Source organism: Dromaius novaehollandiae, chromosome 2 (genome assembly GCF_036370855.1).
Source record: "Dromaius novaehollandiae isolate bDroNov1 chromosome 2, bDroNov1.hap1, whole genome shotgun sequence".
Taxonomy (NCBI): domain Eukaryota; kingdom Metazoa; phylum Chordata; class Aves; order Casuariiformes; family Dromaiidae; genus Dromaius; species Dromaius novaehollandiae.
The window spans coordinates 42,582,442-42,609,052 of record NC_088099.1 but is presented as its reverse complement, the minus strand read 5'-3'; the positions used below and the strand labels follow the sequence as shown (position 1 = coordinate 42,609,052).

At 38.3% G+C, this 26,611-nt stretch overlaps 1 protein-coding gene across 3 annotated transcripts; it reads right to left on the bottom strand.

Moving 5' to 3' along the window:
- Positions 1 to 631: 631 nt before the first annotated feature.
- ANKMY2 (ankyrin repeat and MYND domain containing 2) lies at positions 632 to 26,571 on the bottom strand. Of its 3 annotated transcripts, none has more exons than XM_064506343.1 (10): positions 26,345 to 26,571; positions 24,622 to 24,686; positions 16,150 to 16,288; positions 14,059 to 14,157; positions 11,727 to 11,887; positions 10,348 to 10,562; positions 7,470 to 7,605; positions 4,446 to 4,574; positions 3,881 to 4,022; positions 632 to 2,235 (listed from the first exon to the last, which is right to left on the bottom strand). In XM_064506343.1, the coding sequence occupies exons 1-10, from the start codon at positions 26,409 to 26,411 to the stop codon at positions 2,012 to 2,014; spliced, it is 1,377 nt and encodes a 458-aa protein (XP_064362413.1). In that variant the 5' UTR covers positions 26,412 to 26,571; the 3' UTR covers positions 632 to 2,011. The 3 variants fall into 3 exon arrangements, with proteins under 3 accessions (XP_064362413.1, XP_064362414.1, XP_064362415.1); XM_064506344.1 differs by lacking the exon at positions 26,345 to 26,571 and adding an exon at positions 17,909 to 18,046; XM_064506345.1 differs by lacking the exon at positions 24,622 to 24,686.
- Positions 26,572 to 26,611: the final 40 nt, after the last annotated feature.

The following is a 26,611-nucleotide window of genomic DNA, read 5'->3' as shown; positions in this document are numbered from 1 at the left end:
AGCTCTCTCAGGGGCACCAGGGCCTTAACTTGGATTGCATTTGCTCTCTTCTGTGATTCATTGCAAAGAGAAGGAAGTATAGCAGTCTCTGCTTACAATGATTTTGAAGCTTTTTCAAGTTACAATGAGAACGAATGCAACTACATAGTCTGCAACAAAGATCTTGTATTTCACACCTTTATCCAATGTTAATACTTTCTCCTATCACTTGGTCCTTTTTGATTTATCAAGAAAAAGGGTTGGCTGGCAGAATTAAAGCAGAAATTGTGCTGTGGATTTTACCACATTTCTAAAATCCTGAATCTATTTGTCTTACAGGGCTGGGATTTTCAGAGAAACCTAAGGAGCAAGTCATCCCAGCGAGTCCCAGTAGCTATGTATAGATCAGGGAACCCAGCAGCACTTTGCATGCCCGGATCCACCAGCAGACTGTGCCTATGTCCTGATTCCATACATAAGCCCCAGGCACCCATCTTTTGCTTTCCCCTCTGGCAGCTCCAGGCCCCGATTGTCATGAAATTGAACTTGCACACAATGAGCTACAAGAGGGCAATGGATCGCAAACCAGAATATAAGAGTACGTCCCAGCAGACGTTATAGATACAATAAACAGAATTGCCACTCAGCTTCCTTGTTTTGAAAACCTTCCCTTTATTCTTCACATTTTATTCTTCAAATCTTTGAAATTAAGATGCTTTTATGAATCATACAAAAAGTATATTTCTTGCCCAGGAGCATTTACGTATCCTCAATCTTACAATTTTCAGAATATTAAAAACTTCCAAGATACTAAATAGTAAAAAAATTACAGCATTTTTCCTCTGTATTGGGGGTAGTTCTGATTCCTCTAAGTTGAAAGATGTTGCCATGTTCAAAACACCAGTTATTCATCCAGAAATTAAAGAATCTCAAAATCTGCCATCCTTATGCAGAATAAAATACTTTATGATATTTTAGTTTGTGACATTCCCATAGATTTCATGAGAGACAATAGTAAATCTGAGTAAAAACAGCATAATTAAGGAATACTGTTTTCAAGATACGGTATTTAGTTGAAAGCCTAAATAAAATCCCAGTTGTATCAACATACACATGAATTTTCTCACTGAATTCACTGGAACCAGGTTGAGTCTGTTTGTACAGTATTAAACATCTTATATGTGCTCACCAAATAATTCCTATATAAAATCCCAGCATGCTCTAAGGCATCTCTACCTGAAAGTTGAGATTTAGAAACCATCATTCTCCAGTCAGTCAAAATATTTAAAAACCTTCGGGTCTTCTCTTCATTAGCCTTTGACAAACTTGGAATATTTTTGAGCAAATAAATAAAGAAGAAATTCTCTTGAAAGATATATTTCACAGTCAATCTGAGACATCTAAAACAGTAGTATCATTAATAAAATTGCACAAAATAGACACTATTGCTGTGCACTCACTAGTCAAAACTATTTACAGCGAAGTCATGAAAGGTTTTGAGAATTCAGATGAATATCTTCAGAAACTTAATCACTACTGAATTCTTTCTAATGAAGCTTCATAAAGTGGTGTAAAAGCAACTTAACAGTTGGCTTCCCAAGACTTTCAACTGCATTTCTGTGTACTTGCAGAAAAAAACCCTTTAAATTACTATGAAGATAGATTTTAGTTTCTGAAAACAAGAATAATCCGAATTACTTAAATGCTTAATTTTTACTAAGTGGCTGATTGACCACAGACCTCATAGATGTTACTATGCTTACTGCTGGTATAAAGGCAGATGATTCTATGCCAGTCTAGTTTTTATCAGATAATAAATAGCTATTTTGACAATCTACAACAGAACTTGAAGTATTTGTAGATAAATTAGCTAGTGTTTCATCTTAGGATAAACAGACACATGCTGTCTTTCATAGGGAGCGTTGAATATGCCGTGCTGTGGGAAGTCAGACATGGTTAGCATTAAATATTTTTTACGATGCTTGAGGTACAGGGACTTAGCCAGAACACTTCGTCTCTTCCCATCTTCCTCTTATTCCTCGGAATCTTGAATTTTTTGAAGAGCAATGTCAGTTAAACCAGTCTCACTTTCTAAAGGACTGTCAGGATGTGGGGCTAGTGCCTCTGACTCTTTGGTAGGCTCAGTTTCTTCTGTTTTGTCAGCAGCGTGATTTGGATCCACTTCTTTGGTAGTATCTGGGCCAGGATCTGACTGTTCTTCACTTGCAGAACTAGCCTCTGCTAGTTGCACTTCCTCTAAACAAAAGAGAAATCCCATCATCAGTAAACACTGAATTCATGTGCAAGCAAACATTTTTATTTTTAAGGAACAATAAAAGCTAGGAAACTGTATCAATTACAGAATTTAACAATGCTTCACCAAAAAACACCTTAGACACTAGAGTTCAGGAGAGCAGTTCATTTTGGTTTCTTATTCTCTGTGATGGTTAATATCCAGCAGGTTAAAGCCACAACACTGCCAAAGCCATAGGCCCATTTGGCTAAGAAGCTAACGCAAGCCTGAGCACTAGCTTTTGCATAAACTTCCTTATCCCTCATGCTTGTGTGGTGGAAACTCTTAAATCCTTGGTTTGCTTGTAGATGCAGCTGTGGGATTTTTTTTTTCTTCTGATACATGGGATTTGTAGGGGGTAATAGCTTGTAGAAATTAAACTACTGTTGTTATAAAAAGTTTTGATACAACACCATGACAAGGGGACCTGAAACTAGGATGACTTCACTGTCTTGCTAACAGCACATAATCTTATAAAGCCTATCATGTTTGGCTGTGTGCCTGAAAAAGTTAATGAAGATTAACACTTAGGTAGTGTAGTATTAACTTTATAAAAGATAGTAGCCTTCCCTTTCGGGGGAGGGGGGGGGGGGAAGGGGAACGAGAAGAACCATTCAATAAGATCCTGTCTCCCCTCCTGAAGAGGACAGCACCTTGTCACTGGCTTATTTAGTTAGGATGAATCCACAAGTGGCTGTGGTCATTACCAATCCGAGGTATCAGTGCTCACATCTCACTATGTTTTGCTATACTTGTATGCAATATATTTAGGGCCTTCTGGTATTGTTGCCACCATCTTCCACAGTCACTTCATCCCACGCAACAGCAACTCTCAGAGGAAGCTGTTGAAAACTCTGGCAATTACTAATATATACCCTGCGCCAGTATTTTACAGTCTAGCCGAAGTGAAGAGTACTTCCATTATATGACAAGCATGATTTGTCCAGCGCACTTTTACAATCCTTAAAACAAGGGAAAAAGAATCTAATAAGATGTAAAGGAGAAAAGGCTTTTCACCCCAAATTTTTGTATCATTTCAATCACAGAAACATTGTATCAAAGTAGGCTAAGAGAAGGGTTATACAGTGCTTTTTTCTGTCATAGTGCATTATTTGCTTTTTGAAGCGAAAAAATCACCAGCAACATAAAAAAGAGTAATTCTTTCTTTGTATTCACAGTACACATGAGAATTAATTTTATATAGTGATTATGAAGAAAGTATTACAGGAGAATTAATATCTACATTAACCTTTTTGACTGGAAGCGGTAGGCTGCTTTCTTATTCTCTACTTGTCCTAACACTTTGAACACGGAGTAACTCGAAACTTCCATGTTATTTTCATTTAAGATTTGGATTTTGAAACAGCACAGTGTAATTCTTATAGCTCTCTTGTAGACATCCATGTAACTCTAGCATTAAAGACCAGTTTTTAGAAAGTACACATCATCTGTAAATTGAAAAAGCAGAATTCCAGAAAATGCAGGTATGCTGTTATCTTACAACAAAGCCCTTAAGATCTTGTTACAGATTTTAAGACCTGCTTCTATTGTTCCATGTCATATAGTTAGTGCGGCATTAGTTTCAGCAAGCAAACTGTAGGTCCTAACCTTTCTTCTGGCTTTTTTCTTGTTTCCTTTTTTCTTTGGCAGCTTCTAGTTCTTGTTTCTCATGAATTTCCTTCAGTGTCTTGCAGACTTTTTTGTGGGTAAACCAGTGTACTTTCTGGCAGTTCTGGTCGCAGTACATCACCTGAAAGTTATGAGAGCTAGCAGTTCATCTTTATGTATTAAAAAATACACAGTAATATTATACTTTTTAGTGTACCTAGTTAAATTCCTCTATGTATACTACTTTACGGTATTTTTAAGCAATGTGTAAGGTCATATGGAGTGATTCTAAGCTATATAAAACTCTAACAGAGTAGTTTCTTTTGCAACTCTGAACATACAGAAATTTTATTCTTCCTCCATCCTTAAACATACAAACCTGAAAACCCAACCACTCCTGCTTGTGGAATTTGAGGTACCTCTCTCAGAAGTAAGCACATTTCTAGTGCAGGCATACATGTCATTCCTCATAATTCTACTCTGTAAATAGTCACACATTCAAAATCCTCAGCAACTCAGTGGCATTAATTTTTGCAATTCATTATGACAATTTATGGATTCTTACCATTTTACATACTGAACATCTTTTGTCTGCTCCCTTTTCCCCACAGGTTGTACAGAATTCGGCATCCACAAAACCCACTTGGCCAGTAATAGCTTGTGTAAGTACAGAAAAAGCAGTAGGATCAGAACCCTGAAAGATAAGAAGTGGTCAATGAGAACAAATAAATTCTGTAAAACAGAGGACATGCCACAATAATACAGTAAGTTTCAGATAAAAATAATCACTATTGTGAAGAGGGACAACAGAAGAGTAGGTTCCCAGTGGCTGGTTGCAGTCTCACTGAGGAAGCTGTAGCAGCAAAAACATAAAACTAAATCACAGGAATTCAACTAACATGCAAAACTTAACATTTATACAATTTATACAATTATGTATATATAAAGTTAATCTAGTCCTTAGCTTCTGTAGAAGGGAGGATAAAAATTATTTGCTTTCACATTGTAAAATGGAGTCAAATATGAAGCTAAGTAGCTCACAGCATTTGAACACATGCTTGCATTCAGAGGAATTAATGGTTGCGTAGAATCCCCACTCTTTCTATATTGCTGTTTCAATTCTGATCAACAGAAGTGTAATGCAACCAAGTAATATGATGGCACGGATAACAGGGCTTTTTAATAACTGCAAATTTTGGAATTATTCAAGAAGTACATTATAAAGAACCAAATTTAACCCTTACTGAACAGAATGAATACTGTTAATTTCAGAAAGGATTTGGAGGCACGTATTATCAATGAGGGGCAAATGTTTGGCTAACATAGATGACACTATCTAAGCCAGAAGCAGCTATATACAAATTGTATTAATTATAAGCAGTCCTAAATAACACTGTTAGTTTCTCGCAGAACACAGACAGAAATTTTAATGTAGCAAATGCATATAGTAGAAAGTATTTGTCTAATTCCCGTATATTCAAACAATTGCTATTTTTCCTTGGAGATTCTTTTGAAGACAAGGTAGATATTTTAAAGTATCAATGTTCCCTACTAATGCTGCTGCATTTGGAGATTAGATTCCTTTATCATTCAGTGAAGACAGCAGGCTCTGCTTTTAGTGCTGTCTCATCACCTCTGAAGATCAATTAACTGTATAGGAGGTCTAGATTTCTAACTTAGGAACCCAAGTTATGCACTTAAAGTTAGTCACATTAGAACAATGAGACAAAGTTCAGAAGCTTTAAAAGATAAATTTTGTACCTACTGAAGTTCATAAATATAATACTAAATTAATACTGCTCATTGCTCTCCTCATTTCTGCCTGAAATAACTCTGGAAACATCTTCCATGTGCATCTAATGAGGTACTACTTCAACTATTCTACTTATGTGTCCATCTGTTCTTTAGTATCACTGAGCATATGAATATCCCACAGCTTATGTTGCTTTATCATAATTTGAATGCCCCTTTAATGTATCTGTTGGTGGAGTTAATGAACTATACTTTCTTTGGTGTCTTTTTTAACATTGTCATCAGCTTGTAAACAATAGACAGTAGGTTTTTTCAGATTAGTCTCTGTGCTGGCACACAGAAAAATATTTTACTTGGTGCTGATATACTACTGTGTTCAGCGTACTCAGATACTACAGACGACACGGTCAGAACTTGGAATCCTCAAAACAACTATTTGCATATTATTATTTAGATATTATTTGCAGATTTCTCCCATGCAGTACAAGTAGTAATATTTAGTGTATTTTACTGGTAACCATAAATAAAGAATTCTTATGTAAAATAATGTAAACATGAGAGGAGAAAAAAGTCAGTTTGCTGCAGCTCTAAGTAGACCGTTAAACTGTTAGATCACCATGGAATATGCAAGATCATAACTACTAATAATATGCTGAAATGCTCAGACTGAATTCAAGTAATTGAGTATGCCAAAGGGCAAGGGCTTCCAGGCAATTAAAAATGACAGCACTGCCTCCTTTCCAGTTTTGTATACTGGACAGTCAAATCCTATGCAACAGAACAGATTTCTCTGAAGGGAGAAGGAGAAAAGACTGCAAGCTCTTGTCAGAAAAAACGCACAGGAAGGAAAGGGTTTACTCTAATGCAAGCCTTAATGCAGTATGATGACTCAAGTTTTCACATTGTGTTTATTTTTCCAGCCTAGACAAACAGTAGAGATTGCTGTTGTAGGCATTAAGCCTCAGGACATTTCAGTTCACTGGAGCCATTTAAGATAGAGTCTATTTTTAATTTACTAAGCAATACTCTAAATACGTCACAAAATCATTCCATTTCCCCAACATTAGTACATATAGCATCTAGCTTTCAGAGACCAGAAAGAACATATGTTCTTAAAACAGAATAATAATTCTTATGTAAGATTTATTATTAAACAATTAAAAGTACTCTAACAGAGTGTGTGCTAGCAAAGAAGTATTCGGAAGATGAAATTAGATTTTCTACTTGTAATTTTGATTTCCTAATTTAGATACACATTGTGTTGTATACTGCATCCTGCATTATCTTGCCTCTCCCACTCCCACTGAAAAAAGAAGCTTCACAGAATGTTTCTCCTTCTAAAATCAAATATTACTAACTTTTCATGCACCCTAGAAACAATGACTGTATTAAACCTAGGAAATGATTTGATTTTCTTCTTGGGAAGAAAAAGTGCAAAATCAGTTTCATCTGACTGTCTGAATCTACAAATTTGTAAAACTGAATTGGCAAAGAAAAATGGAATAGACATCCTGGAGTAAGAAAAAAAAGCTCTGATACAGAAACAAACTGCTCCAGCTTTCTTTAACAGCTAAGGTATCTAAATATTCAGTATGGGCACAGGAAAAAAACTAGTAGGTTGCAGTATTTCAAAGCATTTTATGAAATATAAGAGTATTAATACAAGTATTATTACAAGCATAATAAAACTCTAGTTTGCTGGAGGACTCAGAGACATCCAAAATCTTTGCTTAATGTAATATGTTACAGAAGCTGAGAAATAAAAAGATGGCTCAGTTTAATCTTAATTTACTCTGAAAATTGCTGAGCAAGTATTTGCTAGATAAGAGAAACTTACTAGTTCAACAGGAGCAATACTTCTCACAAGCTGCTGGAGCAATGTAGCTTCACAGTAAGGAAACTTTCGAATGCTTTCTCGAATTAGCTTCTCTTGATAGACAGGAAAACCATCTTTATCTCTCCCTTTCAAGAGACTAAATTTTTTAAAACCAAAGTCAAATAAGAAATCATATGATAAATGTTCAGGAACAAATACACAGCATGCTGTACTAAACTTATAGAGAAGAATTATAATTTAAAATAATTCCTGCAACTTTGAACTCAAAAGAGTTTTCAAAACGCAAATTAAATGATCTGTATGCTAGTGCAAAGTAATACAAAGTAACTATATTTATGCTCTGAAACTATTACTTACTAATGCAGTCACCTAGAGAAAAGTAATCATTTACAGGTAGACTACTATCAGCTATGTCAGACTGAAGTAGAAGTGCTTATGTTTAAAAAAGAGCATTGTGAAAATAAACACTGAAAAAATGCACAACAGCACTTTAAAATATAAATTCTGCTTTACTTATGTTTAAGAACATAGTACAGACCTGATGCCATGATATTTAGCTGTTTGGCTCCTACTTTTTTTATTTGGATCACTGATGAACTATTTGATTTCAGTAGGTGAAAGTTGTTTGACTTCATAATTTATTTTCAATATCACTGAGAAATCCACAGAGGCCTATAGGGGCCCTAGGCATGCCATCCTTCTGAAAGTCAGGCCACTTACTTCAATACTTAAGATTAGGCAGCTGTTTTTGCAACTCTGAGTAGGTTCTGAAGACCTGTCTGAATGATTTAAGAGCCCAGGTCTCATCTAAAGCAAGTGGGATTTGCAGTTCTCAGTTGCTTAAGTGTTTTTGAAAAAAAATCTCACCCTTTATGACTGCTGGAGAGTAAGATGACAAAAGAAATGTTCCCAGATGATCCACACTGGACATTTAGAAATTCGTTTTTCACTCACCTCCCCTTTTTCTCTACCACATGGAGCTCTCTGCTGCTTCGCTGTGTATATGTGATTGCCAAGCTCTAATGAGTTTCAGTAGAGAGCTGAAACTTTAGGAATATTTCACAGAATCACAGAATGGTTGAGGTTGAAAGAGACCTCTGGAGATCATCTAGTCCAACCCCCCTGCTCAAGCAGGGTCACCTACAGCACATTACACAGCATTGCATCCAGGCGGGTCTTAAATATCTCCAGAGCAGAAGACTCCACGACCTCTCTGGACAACCTGTTCCAGTGCTCTGTCACCCTCACAGTAAGGAAGTTTTTCCTCATGTTCAGATGGAACTGCCTGTGTTTCAGTTTGCGCCCATTGCCTCTCGTCCTGTTGCTGGGCACCACTGAGAAGAGTCTGGCCCCATCTTCTTTACACCCTCCCTTCAGATACTTATACACACTGATAAGATCCCCCTCAGTCTTCTCTTCTCCAGGATAAACAGGCCCAGCTCTCTCAGCCTTTCCTCATATGAAAGATGCTCCAGTCCCCTGATCATCTTCGCAGCCCTACGATGGACTCGCTCCAGTAGTTCCATGTCTCTTCTATTGGGGAGCCCAGAACAGGATACAGTATTCCAGGTGTGGCCTCACCAGGGCTGAGTAAAAGGGGAGGATCACCTCCTTGACCTGCTGGCAATGCTCCTCCTAATGCAGCCCAGGATACCATTGGCCTTCTTGGCCACAAGGGCACATTGCTGGCTCATGGTTAACTTGCTGTCCACCAGGACTTCCAGGTCCTTCTCTGCAGAGCTGCTTTCCAGCAGGTCAGCCTCCAGCCTGTACTGGTGCATGGGGTTATTCCTCCGTAGGTGCAGGACCCTGCACTCGCCTTTGTTGAACTTCATGAGGCTCCTCTCTGCCCCTCTCTCCAGCCTGTCCAGATCTCTCTGAATGGCAGCACAGTCTTCTGGTGTATCAGCCACTCCCAGTCTCCCAGTTTTGTACCATCAGCAAACTTGCTGAGGGTGCACTCTGTCCCTTCATCCAGGTCATGGATGAATAAGCTGAACAAGACTGGACCCAGTACTGACCCCTGGAGGACACTGCTAGCTACAGGCCTCCAACTAGACTCTGCGCGACTGATCACAACCCTCTGAGCTCTGCCATTCAGCCAGTTCTCGATCCACCTCACTGTCTGCTCATCAATCCCGCACTTCCTGAGCTTGCCTGTGAGGATGTTATGGGAGACAGAGTCAAAAGCCTCGCTGAAATCAAGGGAGACAACATCCACTGCTCTCCCCTCATCTACCCAGCCAGTCATTCCATTATAGAAGGCTATCAGATTGGTTAAGCATGATTTCCCCTTGGTGAATCCATGCTGACTACTCCTGATCACCTTCTTTTCCTCCACATGCTTAGAGATAACATCCAGGAAGAGCTGTTCTGTCACCTTTCCACGGATGCAGGTGAGGCTGACTGGCCTGTAGTTCCCTGGGTCCTCCTTCTTGCCCTTTTTGAAGACTGGAGTGACATTGGCTTTCTTCCAGTCCTCAGGCACCCCTCCTGTTCTCCATGACCTTTCAAAGATGACAGACAGTGGCCTAGCTGTAACATCCACCAGCTCCCTCAGCACTGGTGGCTGCATCCCATCAGGCCCCATGGATTTGTGGGAGTCAAGTTTGCCTAAATGATCAAAAAAATTTCCTTTGTACTCCAGGAATGGTCAATGCCACTTCAGATAAACCAGGGCTCAATCCCACCCTGAACTCACTATAATTGGAACTATTTCAAAATTTACTTGGCACAGTCTTTATTCAAGAGTATGCAACTAAACTAGTATAGTTTTAATTAGTATGAGTGGATACATTACTATTATTACAGTTGTCTTCTGATATCTGTAAAGCTGGTTCATACACATACCTTCAGACTCATCTGTAGAAATACATACCTTTTGATAAATCCATCTAGTTTATCTTCTCGCTCTTTTAAGAATGTAATACATTTCTGAAAGATGCAACTGATGTAGTGCATTTTCATAGCAAGTACTTCATTCATATCTCTCTGCTTCATACATTTCTCACATATCAGATCCAGAACCCTGTAACATTTCTGCAGTGCTTCTACTTCTGCCAGTAGAGGGTTCTCTTTTACCAGCAGCACAATCTATGAGAAAGATTGAAGAAAATGTAATCCAGTTAGGAACTATTATTTTACACTTGTGCAGTAGGATAAAGCTTAGATTGCTCTTTGTAGCTAATTTCAGTGGGGTTTCTAATATTTCTCCTTTTCTTTCTTATGTTGTCTTCCCCTTCCTTTGTCAATGTTATTTTCTGATTATTTAGTATTCTGTCATTCACAGTTTCCATACAAGACACATTCAAAATTTAGGCTCATATTAAAAAGAAAACAGAAATACAGCTGCCTGTTGAATTAAAGCCATTTTATAAGAAACACTTACAGAAACTACCATGCACTGTCCAAAACTCTCTTTCCTTTCAAACACCTACAATAAACTGGACTTGCATGATTTAAGTGACTTCACAGAACTGGTTAACCTCACAAAAATTCAGAGTCTCTTGAGTAGACTAATAAAATACTGGACTAACCACTTTAAGAGGTACCTGTATACTCTACTCACTAAATTGGCTGCCAATGCCAGTGCATTGGTGTTTGTATATGCAGCAGATACCTTGCTTGGCAGCTGTTGCCAAATGCTGACTTTGAATGGCAAGCCCAAGGAACCTGTTTTTGAATTTAGGTGTTTATTTCTCTGAGCTACACAGGAGGAGCAAACCATAAGAGACAGATTATTTTCAGCAAATATACTGGGAAGTAAAAATAAGTCTCTTGCACATACATTCAGAAACAGCAGCAGATGGCGAACGAGTCATTAAGGCAGGAAGATGCATGCTGAGGCACGCACTGAGAGAACAATGAGATTTTGTTAAGACAGGAAATTGTTTTTTGTTTCCACTTCAAGTTAGGCTACGGAAAAAATGAAGCCAAAAAAGAAAGCCGTTTAGTTTTTTTATTTTTTTAAATTTAAAAATACGAATCTCTCTGCTTAAAGGTGTTAGTTAAAGATTCTGGCTTAGTGTACCACACTAAGTGTCACAAGGATGTGCACAAGCATGAACACTGAAATAGCTCCATTTTTGAATGATGTTTAAATGATGGACCAGACTGTAATTCCTTCTCATTTTCAGAAGCACGTGAATTAGTGAATAATGCCTTTGATCTCAACTGGACTTTCCCAGGAGCTGAATGCTTTTGACATAAAGAAACTGTTCCCACACTAACAAACATACAATTTACATATTACTTCACCTTAACAGGATGCATGTTAGTAGTAGTGATTATTTTATGTAGAGGCCCAGCTAACTTTACTGGCAGTTTTGGTTCTTTATCTAGGCCTTGTGGTTTAGTATAGTAGTCTAGCCTTTCATGTGGAAAGAAGTTGTTGATGACGGTCACACAGTCATGTTGACCTAAAAGCACACAGGAAAAAAATCACCAGTAAGAATGAAACCATAACTAAAAACCAAAAGCAAACATAATATAACCAACAGGGATGACGCTTACCCACAGAGGAGCTAAGCATGATATGCTTTCCACCTGTAACTGGTAACCCTTGCCATTTGTTTTAAAATTGTAACTTACTGACACCTAGAAGGAAATGACTTAATGAAATTTCATTCTGAGAAACACATCCCCTTTCACCCATCCTTTTTTCCTGCCAAATCAAAACTAAAAGAATAGGTATTTCCCCAAAGTTATTTAATATATTCAGAATTAAGCCATAAGGAAAGCCAGTATTTTGATTCTGATGCACAACTACGCTAGTAGTATCATATTAGTGTTAACAACTTCTCAAGAGAAGTTCTCTCCACTTTGTCCTTTCAAAGATTAATGACATTTGCACTGGGATTTCTTTTAAGTTTTCAGACCTGAAACAGATAGCAGTGTATTAATTTGAAGTGGGAGCACAGGACATGCCTAAGATTTACCCCCCAAAAAGAATAATGATGAAAGTAACAAGATGAGAGAAGTTATACCCCCTTCTTATTTTCTACATCTGACAAAATGATGGATTACTTGGCTAACGGGAAAGTAAAATTTAGCTTCTCTAGTTCTGGGCCACATTCTTTAAACTGATTGATTTATCTTGGCACTGACTCCACTAATCAGGGTAAGACACAGCCAACCAAATTCCAGTATTTAAAATACTCCACTGTTTCAGAAGAGACTGTTCTAAGCTAACAGAACACAGTGTAAGACGAATGACAAGGAATAAGTACCATCACTTCCCCCACACAGATGAATTCCTGTTGATTGGACAGATAATAAAAAAGAAGAGTAATAGATTCCAATATTCAGACTTTTAGAGTAGCATATTTCTGTATGTCTGAAGATATTTATTCTATCTTGGTGACACAATCAGATTTAAACAAGAATTCTCCAAAATCATATTGGAGATACCATTCCCCATTCAGTATGAATTAAAGTTCAGCATCACATCCAAAAACACCCTCCAAATCCAAAATCTAATTAATAGGACTGCACTTTTTCAATGTATTTAGTTGATGGTTAGGGTTTGCAGCTTGAACCTCAAGTGAGAAATGTCAAGCTTGTCCTCTTTAAAAGAGCAGAGTGTGATATGATGGAATTGAAATGGTACTATCTCACTATTTAAGAAAGCAAATCTGAATGGCAAGGTAGACTTTGGATCCAGAACACGTAATGTGCTTTGACATATCTGTTATCTCACAGATAACAAACCTTAGAGCCAACATGCATAAGCATTCAAGAAGTCTGTGCAACAGACTTCTCTTCAGACACATTAAAACAATACAAGAAGGCTGGGTTGAAAAGAGAAAAGGGGTCCTTATTTTTGGTTGCTGGGAAGGTCATCTGAACAGCAATAGTTGATTCATGAAAAACATTCTACTTTTTCTGGAAACACATCTTTGCTGGAAAAAAGTGGTATATTTGGTTGTGTTTGGGAATGTTAATCCAGGAATCTGTCAAGGTGGTAAAGAAGTAAAAAAGATTTAAAAAAAACAAAACATAACAAAAAAGCATGTTTTGCCCAGGGTCACGCAACACATCCAAGCAAGGAATAAATCTTTGACCTTGTTCTGGTCAAGTTTAGGTCAGTAGGGACTGACCTATCTTAGAACAGGTTCTGAGAGTTCTCCCCTCCCTCTCTGGTAGAGGAGGGAAGGGCAGGACTCACTGCTGCTGCACTGCATGTTAGTGGCAAAGCTCAGATATGAGTTCCCGACTCCCAGTGCTCTGTTCATTCCTTCCTACAGAGGAAGCTCCAATCATATACTTCGCACATACCTGCACTTCAGGCACCTGTAACGTTACCAGATTCCTCTTACTATCTGAAGAGTGATGACAATGCATAAACTTACATACTTTAAGAACAGCAGCATCTATTCTTACAGATATCATCATTTGTGGTTTTAAGAAGCAGAGCATGGAAATAAAATACAAACTGACTATGTTACAGGATGAGATGTGGAGAAAAAGCTGAACTTCTGTGTGATTTCAGAACTGGTCATTAAATAATGTTTTCCCAATAAAAAGCAATGGAATCTAACATTTCACTTTCATCAGAAATTTAGGAAATGATAAGAGACTTCCACCTTACCCACAAAAGCAGCCATTTGTGCTGCTGTCCTTCCCACAGAGTTGACAACATCAGTCTCTGCTCCAGCCTCTAACATCATCCAGGTGATTTCTTTGTTTCCTAAATTCAGGGGAAGATGCAGGAGACAAGACACAGAATACAGGTAAACTTGCATTTCTTTATTTTGTACAAAAACAAGCAGAAAACTTACTAAGAAATCACAGGAACAACACTGAGCAAAATGAATGTTCTTAATATCATTATTTTAACAACAGATTAACAGAAAGACACAAATGCTGTCTCCTTATTTTGATGGTTCAAGAGGTTCAAACAGAAGAAAAAAACATTTAAACTCATTCGGGGTCAAACTCTGCCCTCTGCAATGCACATTCAGCTTCCTCTGGAACTTATGGGAGTTGCATGTATATAACTATACCAGAACTTGGTCCCCTTGGATAGCAGTACAGAAGCAAATTGTGCTAATCTAGGTTGACAGTTCAGCTACAACATCTGCTATTCTAAGAAGAAAAACAAATTCAGTACTATTCTGTAGCAGAGGCATGGAGAAGAGAACAGATCGTTCCTTTCTCCCCAGTGGGAACTGGGTGTTCAGACTGGGCTAAGTACCAAATAAAATGAAGCTAAAATTTGATGGGAAGATTAAATGACTTAATTGGTGCCCTTCAGAGACTAATAAGGACATTTGTCACCAGTCGTGCTAGTTCTATATTCAAAGGTAATCTTACTTCACCAGTTTTTGTGCACATTAACTAAAGAGAAGTGAATATAAAAAAAGAAGCAGGTGGTTGATGGAAATGAATGTTTCCGATTTAAAAACAAAGGTATTGTTTCATTAGTGTTCACATCCCATTTGTACTCACAGATAAGAGATCTTGAAGCCAACATGCAGAAGCATTCAAACCCAAGATGGCAGGTCAGAATCTCAACTGGGAGAAAATGGTAAAAATCCAGCAGTTTCAATGAAGCTACCGTCATTTAACAACCTCTGAAAGTGTGCTTCCATCTACTGGCTGCAGCTCAAATATTGCTCAATGCCGCAGAATGCTGACACTTCCCAAAAGTCTTTCCAGACTTTTTACCAAAGTCTTAGCAGAAAAGCAAATTGATGAGCCAGTTAAGGTTCATGTGCACACATATGTCTTTCTTTTTTTATGATAACGATGAAAGAAAGCAGAGCTTAAAACTCTACCTGTTAAGAAGTCTTAAGCAAACTTCCCCAGAAACACTTTTTTGGGAAAGACAAAAGTGGCCTAATAAAGAAGGCCACTTAAATAAATTAATTAAACTTAAATTAAACTTAATTAAACTTAAATAAATTAAATAAAGAATATTTAAAATAAGCCAATATTCCCAGATCTAATCCTTCTTCCAGAAAGAATAATGTTTTTATGGAATGCCCCTTCCTCACTCAAGGAAATAACTGTCCCTTTTATCGGGGGCAAAATAATAGCACAAGGACAGCTGCAACTTCCCACCTAAGCCCAAAGTTCCAGGAGAAGATATATACAACTATAAAAAGTCTCATAAAAAAAGGAGTAGAAAAGGAGAGGCAAAATTAATGTAAGAAAACACCTTTTTAAAACTTGCTAAATAATTAAAAAAACCTACAATATAGTTTCAAAAATAATGTAAGAGACACATGCAAAATCTGAACAGCTTAAAACACTGGATTGATTTGATAAGCTGCAAATATTACTTAAAGCTACTGATGTAAACTGCTAAAAAGGCAGTATGGTAAAGCATTTTTTTCAGCAAAATTTACCCCACTGCACAAGAAAACTGTCACAGGAGACTGAATTTTGACATCTGTGACTAAACAGGTCAGACAAAGTACTGATAGACTGTATGCCTCAAAAAGCCAAACAAAGACAATTTTTATTTGAGAAAAAGATCCCAAGCCTGAACAGTAGCTATCCTGTTCCACTGTTCTGATACTTCTACAGGTCTAGTCAAATTAACATGATTCATGTAAGTAACAGAAAGCCTGAATGATATAAAAGTGTCAATGCTTTCCTTTAAATTATTAACTTTTGGCAAATTATACACATCAACATTACAAAAATCAGTGACCTAATTTTAGTAAGAAGTTACCTGAAAGTCCAGCAAACATCAAAGCAGTATATCCATGCTCATGTTCATTGCAGTTAACATCAGCCCCATGTCGCAAGAGCAGCCTGCACATGTCTACCTTCCCTTTGTACGCTGCGTGCATTAGAGGGGTCATGCCGTGCTAGCAAAAGAAAGAGGAAGGAAGAAGCATTCAGAACAGTGTCAGTTACATTTCTTTGTACTACAGAGAATTTTCACTTGTACACAAGTATTCAATTTGAACTGCCAAAACCGTACATGACGTATAAGTTTTGTAACAAATGAGCTCACGAAATCTTGATGAATAAATGTGACTTCTAATGTACAGGAGACTTGTGTCACTGTTTTCTGACTATGCTGTGCTATATATTTGAAGCAGGCTAGTCTTCAATAAATCAAACCCATTTATCCTCAATTAGTCAATGGTCTTTTGTATAAGACATTAGTGTTAAAGACAATTAATGCTGCTAAAAGAGAATTTTGTTTTACAGAATGTCAGGTTTCTAAGTTGTTATTTTTCCCTTGCATTACATGGTAAGAAACAAGAAAAATTGGAATGGAGGGCTCTCGGTTTTTTCCACTGCAATGATCTGCAGTCTCAGAAACCCATCTTGTTCATTTTTTGTCATAATTAGTGGTATTGTGCCTGTGATGTTACATCAGTCTGAATGCTCTGAATGCTCCTCTAAAGCTGTACAGCTCTAACTAGACCTTAACAACTACACAGTCTCAAACCTTGCCTTTTGATACACTGCACCAATACAAAAAGGGCTAGTCTCAGCAAATGAGGCACTGTGTTTTCATCAGAACGTCATTGGTGTAAATATAAATGCAAATCTGGGCAAATCCTAGAGAAAATTATCAGAACGAGGACAAATTGTTAATACTGCGTTTCTCCCTCTCAAAGGGCAAGGAGAAGCACATTTCTCTTCTAGAAAATTGCATGACATTAAGTTTTTTGAACTTGATACACTTTTTCCAACATGCTGTTTATTTTCACTTAACATCAAGTCAGGATTCATGTTACTAGCCAAGATACAGTAATTGCCCAATAGCATTTCCCAGCACTGAACACAGCAGAGTGCAATTTAGTCTTTCCCATAATGAAATCAAAATGGCATGTTCTTCCCTTTTTTGCAGGTTAAGGCTATGTACATGCATTTACTCACTTACACCATTACTACAGCTCAGTAAATGCATGTTGATGTGATATTTTGAAATAACCTAATTGTCAGTTTGAGCCTTAGTACATATTTTGTTTCCAACTATGATGAATAAAAACTAAAACTTATCAGTATCATTTTCACAAAATTCCTTAAAAGATGAGAGGAAAACAGACAAGTTCAAATTATGGTAACATTGTTAAAGTACTACAATGCCATTACTCCCTGTCCTAACTGAAAACATTAAAAAATGATTTCTTGATACAGTATATTTAAGTAGCCTAAGTATTTTGGTATGCTCCAATATAAACTGTCAGTAAAGAAACATAAGACCTGAATAAAGTAGTTCACAAACATGAAACAAATTTGTAATTGGTTTTGCCAGGTTTTATTTGCAGTTCTGCAAAGGAAAATAAAGGCATTATATCCTAGAAACCAATTTTTATGGGACAGTCCCAGTTTGGAACAATAGTATATATTCTCTCTCCTTAGCAGCATAGAAAAGTACCACTGTAACATGGTAAGAACATAGTAAGGTTTTGATCAGAGAATGAATATTAAGGAAACAGTGACCTTAAGTGTGATTATATGTTGAATACCTGTTGTTTTAATTAAAATCTGACTGAAGATTATATGACAAAGGAAGGGTATTCTCTTCTGTCCTCCCCTCCTGGGAAACTTTTAAAAACCTATGATTAAATCTTGAAAGTGTGAAGCTGTAATGTTGATCATAAAACCTATCAAGCAGAAAACATGTGGACAGATGTTAGAAAACCGGATTTAAAGCTGCCTTAATATCTGCCTTTTACATTCACAGCAAACAAAAAAAAGAGACAGGCTAATCACAAGCATGTCTGGAAAAGCCAGAGAAGTTTTGAACCCTGTATTATATTCCTGTACAGAAATTGAAATGACTGCAAACATTCTTCACAGGCTAAGTATTAAAGACAGGTCCAGGCACAGTGTGTGTTCTGACAGATGACATTTGGATCATCAAAAGAACATACTTAACAGACTAAGTTGGCCGATGGTTTATTAAGCATACAGATGAAACAGAAATTGCTTTATTCTGCCAATATGGAAGCTAGGACAAAGAATTAGTTTTCTAGCAGCAACTACATAATATTATTCTGTTCAAAAATCCATTCTTTTAAAAGCATTCCCTACAACAAAAATGAATCTTTCCCAGTTTCTTGTTTTCTTCATAGTGATGTTACACAGGCTACAGTGAACAATATTAACATTTTCTGTCTTCTGCAGGGTTACAAGCATTCCCTATAAGTCTGACTGTACATCGGGAATAGTTTGCAGTGCTCCTCAGAATTGCTTGGCACCTCCCTTGACTGAGGTCTTTTGCTAATCAATCAGCAAGGACCAGCTGGCACAGAGGTCTGCCTCACAGCCAGCTCAGCTCTACCACATACCAGCCTTCCCACCCCTGATGTTGAAAACATACCAGAAGTAGACTGAAGGGGGTGATTTCATGAGATGAGCTGACCTAATGCTGCTGGTGGGGGCACAAATTGAAGAAAAACAAATTCTGCAGGTTTGGTGGGGCTGAATCAGCTCACAAGGAGAGAAAAGAACATGTGTGTGCATGTGCATGTAGGACAAACTGGGCACCATGGCCAGGACAGGGGGAGGGGGGAACAGATCAGTATTTCTTGCTACAGCACCAGGGAATTATTACATTAAGGCGTGCTTCTCAGGATGAATAAAACCAAATTCATAAAGGTAGCTAATTGGAAAACCCACCTCCTGCTTTCTACAACTATGGAGGAAGTTTTCAACAACACTGTTTCTCAGCCATCTTTGACTGGAGGAATGGGGGTAAGGGGAAGGGAGCAAAAAGTCAGCAGATGAACCAAAAAATACGTAGATTATGTTTGTACGCCAGTGACCTGTGTACATTTGGTAGAAAAACTGATTATATGGCCAGTATTTAAACATTCATACCAACTGTGTAAGAACACAGTCTACACATATATATATATATATATATATATATGTGTGTGTGTGTGTGTGTGTGTGTGTTTAAAAGCCATTGTTTTGTGGATAATACACTGATGATTTGAATATCTCAAACTGAAATAGCCACATAGACCAGTGTTACTCAAGAAAAAGAAGGAATCAAACCGGTCTCAACATTCCCAGTGTTTTGGAGAATACACCTCTCACTTCATGCTTTTTACTTCACAACCATGTAAAGCTTGGCCGAGATATGGCACACATGGGCTGGATCACACTGGCGTGGTTCCCTCAGCAGATATTCAAGTATGCTGTGACATTGCAGGTGGGCATGGCAGCTATCTAACTAGAGTTTAAATGAGGTGTGATGCGGTATACTGGTAAATAGGACCAGAAAAAAAGACTGTGAAAACCTTAGCTGAAAAATTGCTAGACACTTGTTCACTGACACTGCTAAAGCATCTGCCTCTCCCTTTCCCAGCTCATTTTGCAATGAGGAACCAACCCCACATTAACATGGAAAAAGTGCCTTATTTTATTCTTTAGATTCCAGCAACTGCACAAGTTCCATTCATTTAAGGAATTATAAGTTAATCACATAGACTGGTAGTTTGGCTTTTATTTGAGACAATATCTGGAAGTTACCAAAAGGGAGATAAATAATGTAAAAATAGCAGATGCCACAAGAAAGCACAGAAGAGATACTATGTGAAGAATGTCTTCAAAATCGCCTCTTCTTAAATAAGAAGGGCAAGCATTATTTGAAATTAGACCAACTCATTAGCTGAAGCCTAATTCAGCTAGATGATATTTGGAACTGGATTGTAAAAATGTCTCTAACTGACCTATAACAGAAATGCTACTGAATGCTGCTAATCGAGAAACACATGACTTCATTTCTCATCAGATAAAAGCCCTTAGAAATTCCAGCCTTAAAGTTTTTGAAAAAGATCACCCCACCTATCTCTTACTGCAAGTTAGATTTGGAAGGTATATCTATGAATAAATTTGTCTATCGCTAAGTATAAACTAATTATAATATGAACTGCTGTTCACTGAGTGCAGATATGTCTGCCATAGTTATATTCCTCCTCCTTTACAGTCTTCCTGCTGAGCTGCTAATTTCACATATGTATCACATTAGATTTCTCTGATAATCTTTCTGTTTATACGCAGTGAGGAAAAGTTAAATTCTACATCAACTAATGACCTGAATTGAAACCAGGAGAGTCTTAATAGTTGTTGAAATTTCTCTGGTTATTGTATTTTGAAATACTAGGTAAAAAATGTCAAAAGCCAGAACTCTGTCTCCTCAATAAAGGTCAAGGTTCTGGACATTTTCTGCTAACATAGGAAGTTTATACTGGAACAGCAAGGTAGATTGACTGCAAAACCCTCCACTGAAGATAATCAATATGAATAAAATTATACAGACCTCACACACTAATAAGCAGGTTGCTGCAGTAACTTCCAGAAATTATTCAGTTCTATAATTAGCATATAAAAGCAGGCTGTTTCCAAAAGGATTATTTTATATTATAGGAAAAAAAAGCTGAATTAGCAAGCTGGAGGGAAACAGCAAAGCTGAAAATGCCAAATGATAGTTCCGTACATAATAAGGTTATGAAGTACCTTGAAATTATTTTAAGTATAAACAAGTAGGAAGCCTTTTCAGGTCAAGCCTCCCTGCCTGATCCACTGAAGTGAATTATCAAGAAAATAAGGGATTGTAGTATTACAGTGCTCCTTTGCAACACTAATTACCAGCATGACTGGAGGAAACTTCCACAGCTAGAAACCCAACATGCTTCCTCCAGACCACACTTCCATAATAAGCTGAAAAATCTTAGCCATATTCTGCATATGGATGGAGTTAAAGTTTACAAACTGCCAACTTGAAGTCACAACAGTGTTTACAAGCACTGTATTCCCAGAAGCAAGAAAATTCCAGAACACATTCTTCCACAGCACATTTCTAAACTAACAACCTTTCCATATAAAACAGGACAAATAAAAATGAACAATTAGTATGCATTTAAATGAAATATGTATTTGTGCTTATTTTGCATCCATTTCCATCGCCCTTATATTTATCTTAATATTTTGGGGCACCCGAGCTTAAACGAAACAAAACAAAGACCACCACACACAAAGTTTTGAAAGTGACAGAACAGCAGCAATGCATTTCTCTGTTTTCATAAAAGCAGTGATTAAGTCCAAATACTTTTCCTTTATTCAACTCCCTAAATCCACAAAGGAACAACAACAAAGGTTTTTGATTTGGTCAGGAAATATGTGGGGAAAAACAGGACTATAGCAGCTGAATATCTGCACCATTCTGGAAGCTGAACACCTGAAAAAAAATTAATTTGAATATGGAGGTCTTATGGCACTTTGAAGATGCCTATTGCTTCCAGTACAGTGCTGCAGACAGGAGGAAGTGAAGCATAAATGAATATTGGACACATGGGCAGGAAAAATAAACAGGTTTATAGAAGTGATTTATTTATTATTTATTTACTTAAAAATATATCTAACAATAACAAAAGTAATGCTGAAATACTCTGTCCAACTCACATCTATATTCTCGAAGGAAGAAGCCGAAATGACGGGAAACGATTAGGAGAAAAACTATGAAAATAGCTTGATTACTGGAAAAACATAACCTTGTTTGATACTTAGAAAGTCAATGTATTTGGAGGATGTTAAAATGTGACTTGGTCCTTGTCTAAAGTTACATGGAGAAGAGACTGCTCTCAACAGTCTTTAATCTAGCAGAAAGGGGACCTAAGCATGTACAGGTAAACACAGTCAAACCAAAAATTAATAGGATCTCTTTATGAATTTAGTTCTTAAATCTGGAAGCACAACACAAAACAGCCTGCTTCTGGATGCTGTAGATTCTCCAGCATGTGAAATTATTAAAATGTGACTCATGTTTGCTGTACCATAAATAGAAAAGACAGGCTACAGAATAAGCATAATTACATTAACAGTATCTCATGTAAAAAGGTCTCTGAGAGTGGGGAAAAAAAATTCTTAGTTCCCACCTCAGTTTTGCTCCCATATCAATACCTAACCATCTCACTGTCAGGGCTCCATTTTCTCATGCCTTAATATTAACAAAAATGTGTAATAGTAGCAATATAAATAATAACATGGATTCCAGGACAAACAGCTAATGCCGTGAAGAAGGCAAGTAAGACCTGATGTATTCAAAGCAGCCTCCAGTTGTGTCAGACTTGGATAACAGGTGAAACTAATGTTTAATTCATGTCTCACACACTATTTACTTATGCACAGATACTAGAATAACACATTAGAGGAAAACTAATTTCTAACAGAGAAAGTCTAAAAGTTGACATGTGATGACCTGTAGATTAGGAATCCTAAATAAATCTGAACCCTTTCCTGTCCCATGTAATCACCAAGCACCATTCTTGGGGGGAAAAGAATGAGACTATAAGAAGTTCTTTGCATAAACTGTTTAAGCTTTATGTGCTTTGGGTATATTTACTCAGATGTGAACATCAGGCAAGTATTGTTAATACTATTTCTTTTTTAACAATAGCCTGAGACATAACTCAGTTATGGTTTCTATTAGTAAACCATATCCTCTCAGCTGTAATCTTACATGTTGCACTAACACTGCATAGGATTCCCAACGCACTAGTTCAGCATTTAAACTAAAATAGATGCTTTTAAAGCTCAAATTAAAGCACACTTGAAAGCATACTTACTAGGGTATCTTGGGTTCCTAAAGTTTATTGTAAAGCTTTGTTTGATTAGTTTGTCAAAAGTTTGCTGAAATTTATACATAAGAAATTCAGGTTTAAATATCTAATTCTATTTAAGAACAATCAGAAAACTGATATGCTGGCAGGAGAAGAAAGAAAAAAAAAAGAAAGAAAAAAGGCTCACAATATCCTAGGAACATGCCAGTAGATTGAAGGAGGTGATTATATCCCTCCAATCAGCACTTGTGAGACTGCCAGTCTCACCTGGGCCTTGCAGTACAAGACAGACATCACTAAACTGCAGCAAGTTCAGCAGAGGACCACCAACACATGGCGAGAGCTCTCACATTGGGGGCTGGAGCACTTGCCCAATAAAGAGAAGTTGAGGAAGACGGGCTTGTTCGGCCTGGAGAAGAGGCAGCTTTGAGGGGTGGAAACCTACCAGCAGCCTGGCAGTGCCTATGGGGAGGGTATCAAGAAGATGGAGCCAGCTCTTCATAGTTATGTGTGGCAGAAGGATGAGACTAAGGGCATAAATCGAAAAAAGAGGTTCAACCTGTATATAAACAAAACTTTTTTTCACCATGAGCACAGTAAGGCAGTGGAATAGGTTGCCCAGAGAGGTTGTGCAGTTGCCACCCTTGGAGATTTACAAGACCCAAAGGCATAAAGCCCTAAGCAACCCGGTCTGATCTCATAGCTGACCCTGCTTTGAGTGGGAGGTTGGACTAGAGACCTCCTGAGGTCCCCTCTGGCCTGAATTTCCCAGTGACTGTATGAACTTGGGACAAACATATTATCATGATAAGCTTGGGAAAAACATATTAATATAAAGTATCTAATGAAACACAGACACATGCAGTTGGACACTCAACTTGATAAATTACACATTGATCTAAAGTGTGCTGGGCAATTACAGTTTTGCTTCCGTGTTACACTTTATATACTTTATAATGCTTCATACTTTCAGAAAACATTGTAAAAAGAAAAATAGAAGGAAACAGACATGAACCTCACACTAGAGTCCTTTATCCAAGAAATTCCTCCTATCTGCAAAGAAGACTTAAGGCTTAAGTCTTCTATGTGGCTGTAACACCTGCTTATGGAAAAGACAACATTTACCATTTCTGACATAGCTGCTCTCTCTCTCTCTGCTTATCATTCTGCAAAGGTAAGGCTTTGGGTGACACACTATAAGTGTGAGATGGATGAAAAATGGGGACAGGTATTCCTTATCCACGCTGTCTTCTGCTACCTAAATGGATTCACTACAGTTTGGTGGAGGTGGCAGGAAACAAGGGAGAATTTCCCTCCTCCCCATGTATCTTGCTGTAGTGTTCATCTTACCTTACCCATAATGAAGTTCATGCAGGGCTTTTAGAGACAATACAAACTCTGTAATACATTCAGTAACATTAACCCTTAAATTTTCTTAGAAAATAAGAACTCTTCAAAGGCTTATTATTCAGCTGCAAGCTAGAAACTTCTTCAGAAGAATTCTGATTTCCAAGAGTCTGTGTAGCAACATTATTTAATAACACGTAGGCCTTCAGACCTGGTATTTTCCTTGCTAAACCCACTACAATGCTTTTATAGTTTTGTTGTACCTCATCCAAGCAATTGACCCGGACATTCTTGCTGCCCAGTAGCCTTCCAGCCTCTTCAGTGTTCCCTTTAATTAAAAAAGAAAAAAAAAGATAAAGAGAGAGAGAGAAAGAAAGATGAGAGAGGAAAAAGAAATTAAGAATCAATGGGAAAATTGGTCTCATTGCTGATTTAAATCAAAATCCTTGCAGATTTACCGCTTGTGGTAATTACCAATAAATCAGTCACATTTAAGTAAGAGGCTTAGGAACAGTGCTCTGTTCTAGAAGCTAAAAGCCAAAAACTCATAACAACAAACCGTAGTTGATAGCACGCATGAAGAGTAAACATTCATTTCTCTGAAGTAACTGATCTACACACACACACACACACACAAAGATAGGATACCAATGTCTCTCCATAAACTCCATCAGAACATGATGCCCATGAGTTAAAAGATACTGAATATTTTAACACTTCTGTACTTTGGAGCATTTTAAGTCTAAAAGAGCTATCTAAATGCTCACAAGAGGGTATTATCACATGTTAAAGACTTTTCTGGGCTTAATGAAACTTTTTCTTTTTTTTTTTTTTTTTTTTTAAATCATTTACTCCCATTTCCTTTCCTGTTTAAATTTAAAATTTGCAACATTTCACCTCTCAGGCAAAAACACAGGTCCACAGAAGTAGAAGGTATTTCCCTTTAGTAACAGAGAAGGGAAGTGGAACATAAGGACTGGGACTGATGTAGCTTGGTCACTGACACTTCTGAAAATTACCAAATACATAAGGACACTCAAGTGTTTGAGAAATCCGTGCAATGAAACAAAATAGGCCATACCTTTTTATTTTTAAATTTTCTACAGGAATCCTTTCAGTTAAACCACAGATATAGGGACCTGATTCAAAGCCCACTGAAATTAGTGAAAAGACCTTCGACATAACTTCAATGGGCTTTCACTCAGACCCAACGAACAGAAATGTACGAGCATTCCAAGAGTCTTTTTTTGGGGAACTTTATTTAATTTACTGCCAGGGAACACAAACTTCTGATCCCTAATTCAATCATAAGGAAAGCTCTTTTGGCAGTGGCCTGCCTGGCCAGCTTGGATGGAGTTTGGAGTACAGCTATTTATAGAGTTAGGGCCATGAAATATACATTACTGGACTATAAAATGCAATTGTTAAGGCAAGTAAGACAGAAGGCCCCAATACCAATATATTGGTATATGCACCACAAAGTGGTGAAAGTGCACCACTTACATGAAATGCAAAATAAAAGAGAAGAAATGATAAAAGCTGTACAATGTTCTGGAGAAGCACAAGTTCTGTTAACTTAAAAACAATTCTGTCTGCAAGGACATCCAGGTGTGGCAACAGCACACACTAAAAACAGAACAGAATAAACAACTGGATTATACCCCCAAAAGCCCGTATCAGGTTGGACCTGCCCGTAAGAACAGCGACCGAGGGGCTCACGGCCTCCGCCCAGGGCAGAGCAGGGCCCGCGCGAGGCGGCGCCGCGGCTGCGTTCCGCCGCCAACGGCTGCGCGCGCGCCCGTAACGGCCGCCAGCACCGCGGCAAACGGCGGCGGCGGCGCGGGCCCGGGCGGCCAGAGCTGCGCTGCGGCTCAGGCCCCTGGGCACGGCACGGCGCGGCGCGGCACGGCCTCGGCAGCCGGCGGCAGCGCCCCCTCGCCCCGCGCACGAACGCGGCCAGGCCGGCGCGGGGCCGGGCGCGCTCACCTTTGGCGATCACCCCCAACAAGTCCTTCTCCTCCTGGCTCAGTTCACCTTTCCTGGGAGGAGCCATCGCTCCCCTGTTGCCTCCCGGGGACGACGAGGCAGAGCCGGGACAGTGCCGCCCGGCGAGGCGAGCTCAGGGCAGATCGCGGCAGCGCAGACCCCGCAGCGCCCCCAACCCGCGCCCGCCCTGCAACAGGCCCGGCGGCGCCCGCCCCGCCCCGCATAGCAACTTCCTTTTGCCGCTCCGCCCCTCCAGAGGCCGGCCGA

Coding starts and splice junctions, on each gene's coding strand:
- ANKMY2 (XM_064506343.1), bottom strand. CDS start 26,411: ATGGCTCCTCCCAGGAAAGGTGAACTGAGCCAGGAGGAGAAGGACTTG. Junction 16,289..24,621: donor GGGTCAATTGCTTGGATGAG/GTACAACAAAAC, acceptor TTCTTTTGCTAG/CACGGCATGACCCCTCTAAT. Junction 14,158..16,149: donor GATGTTTGCTGGACTTTCAG/GTAACTTCTTAC, acceptor CCCTGAATTTAG/GAAACAAAGAAATCACCTGG.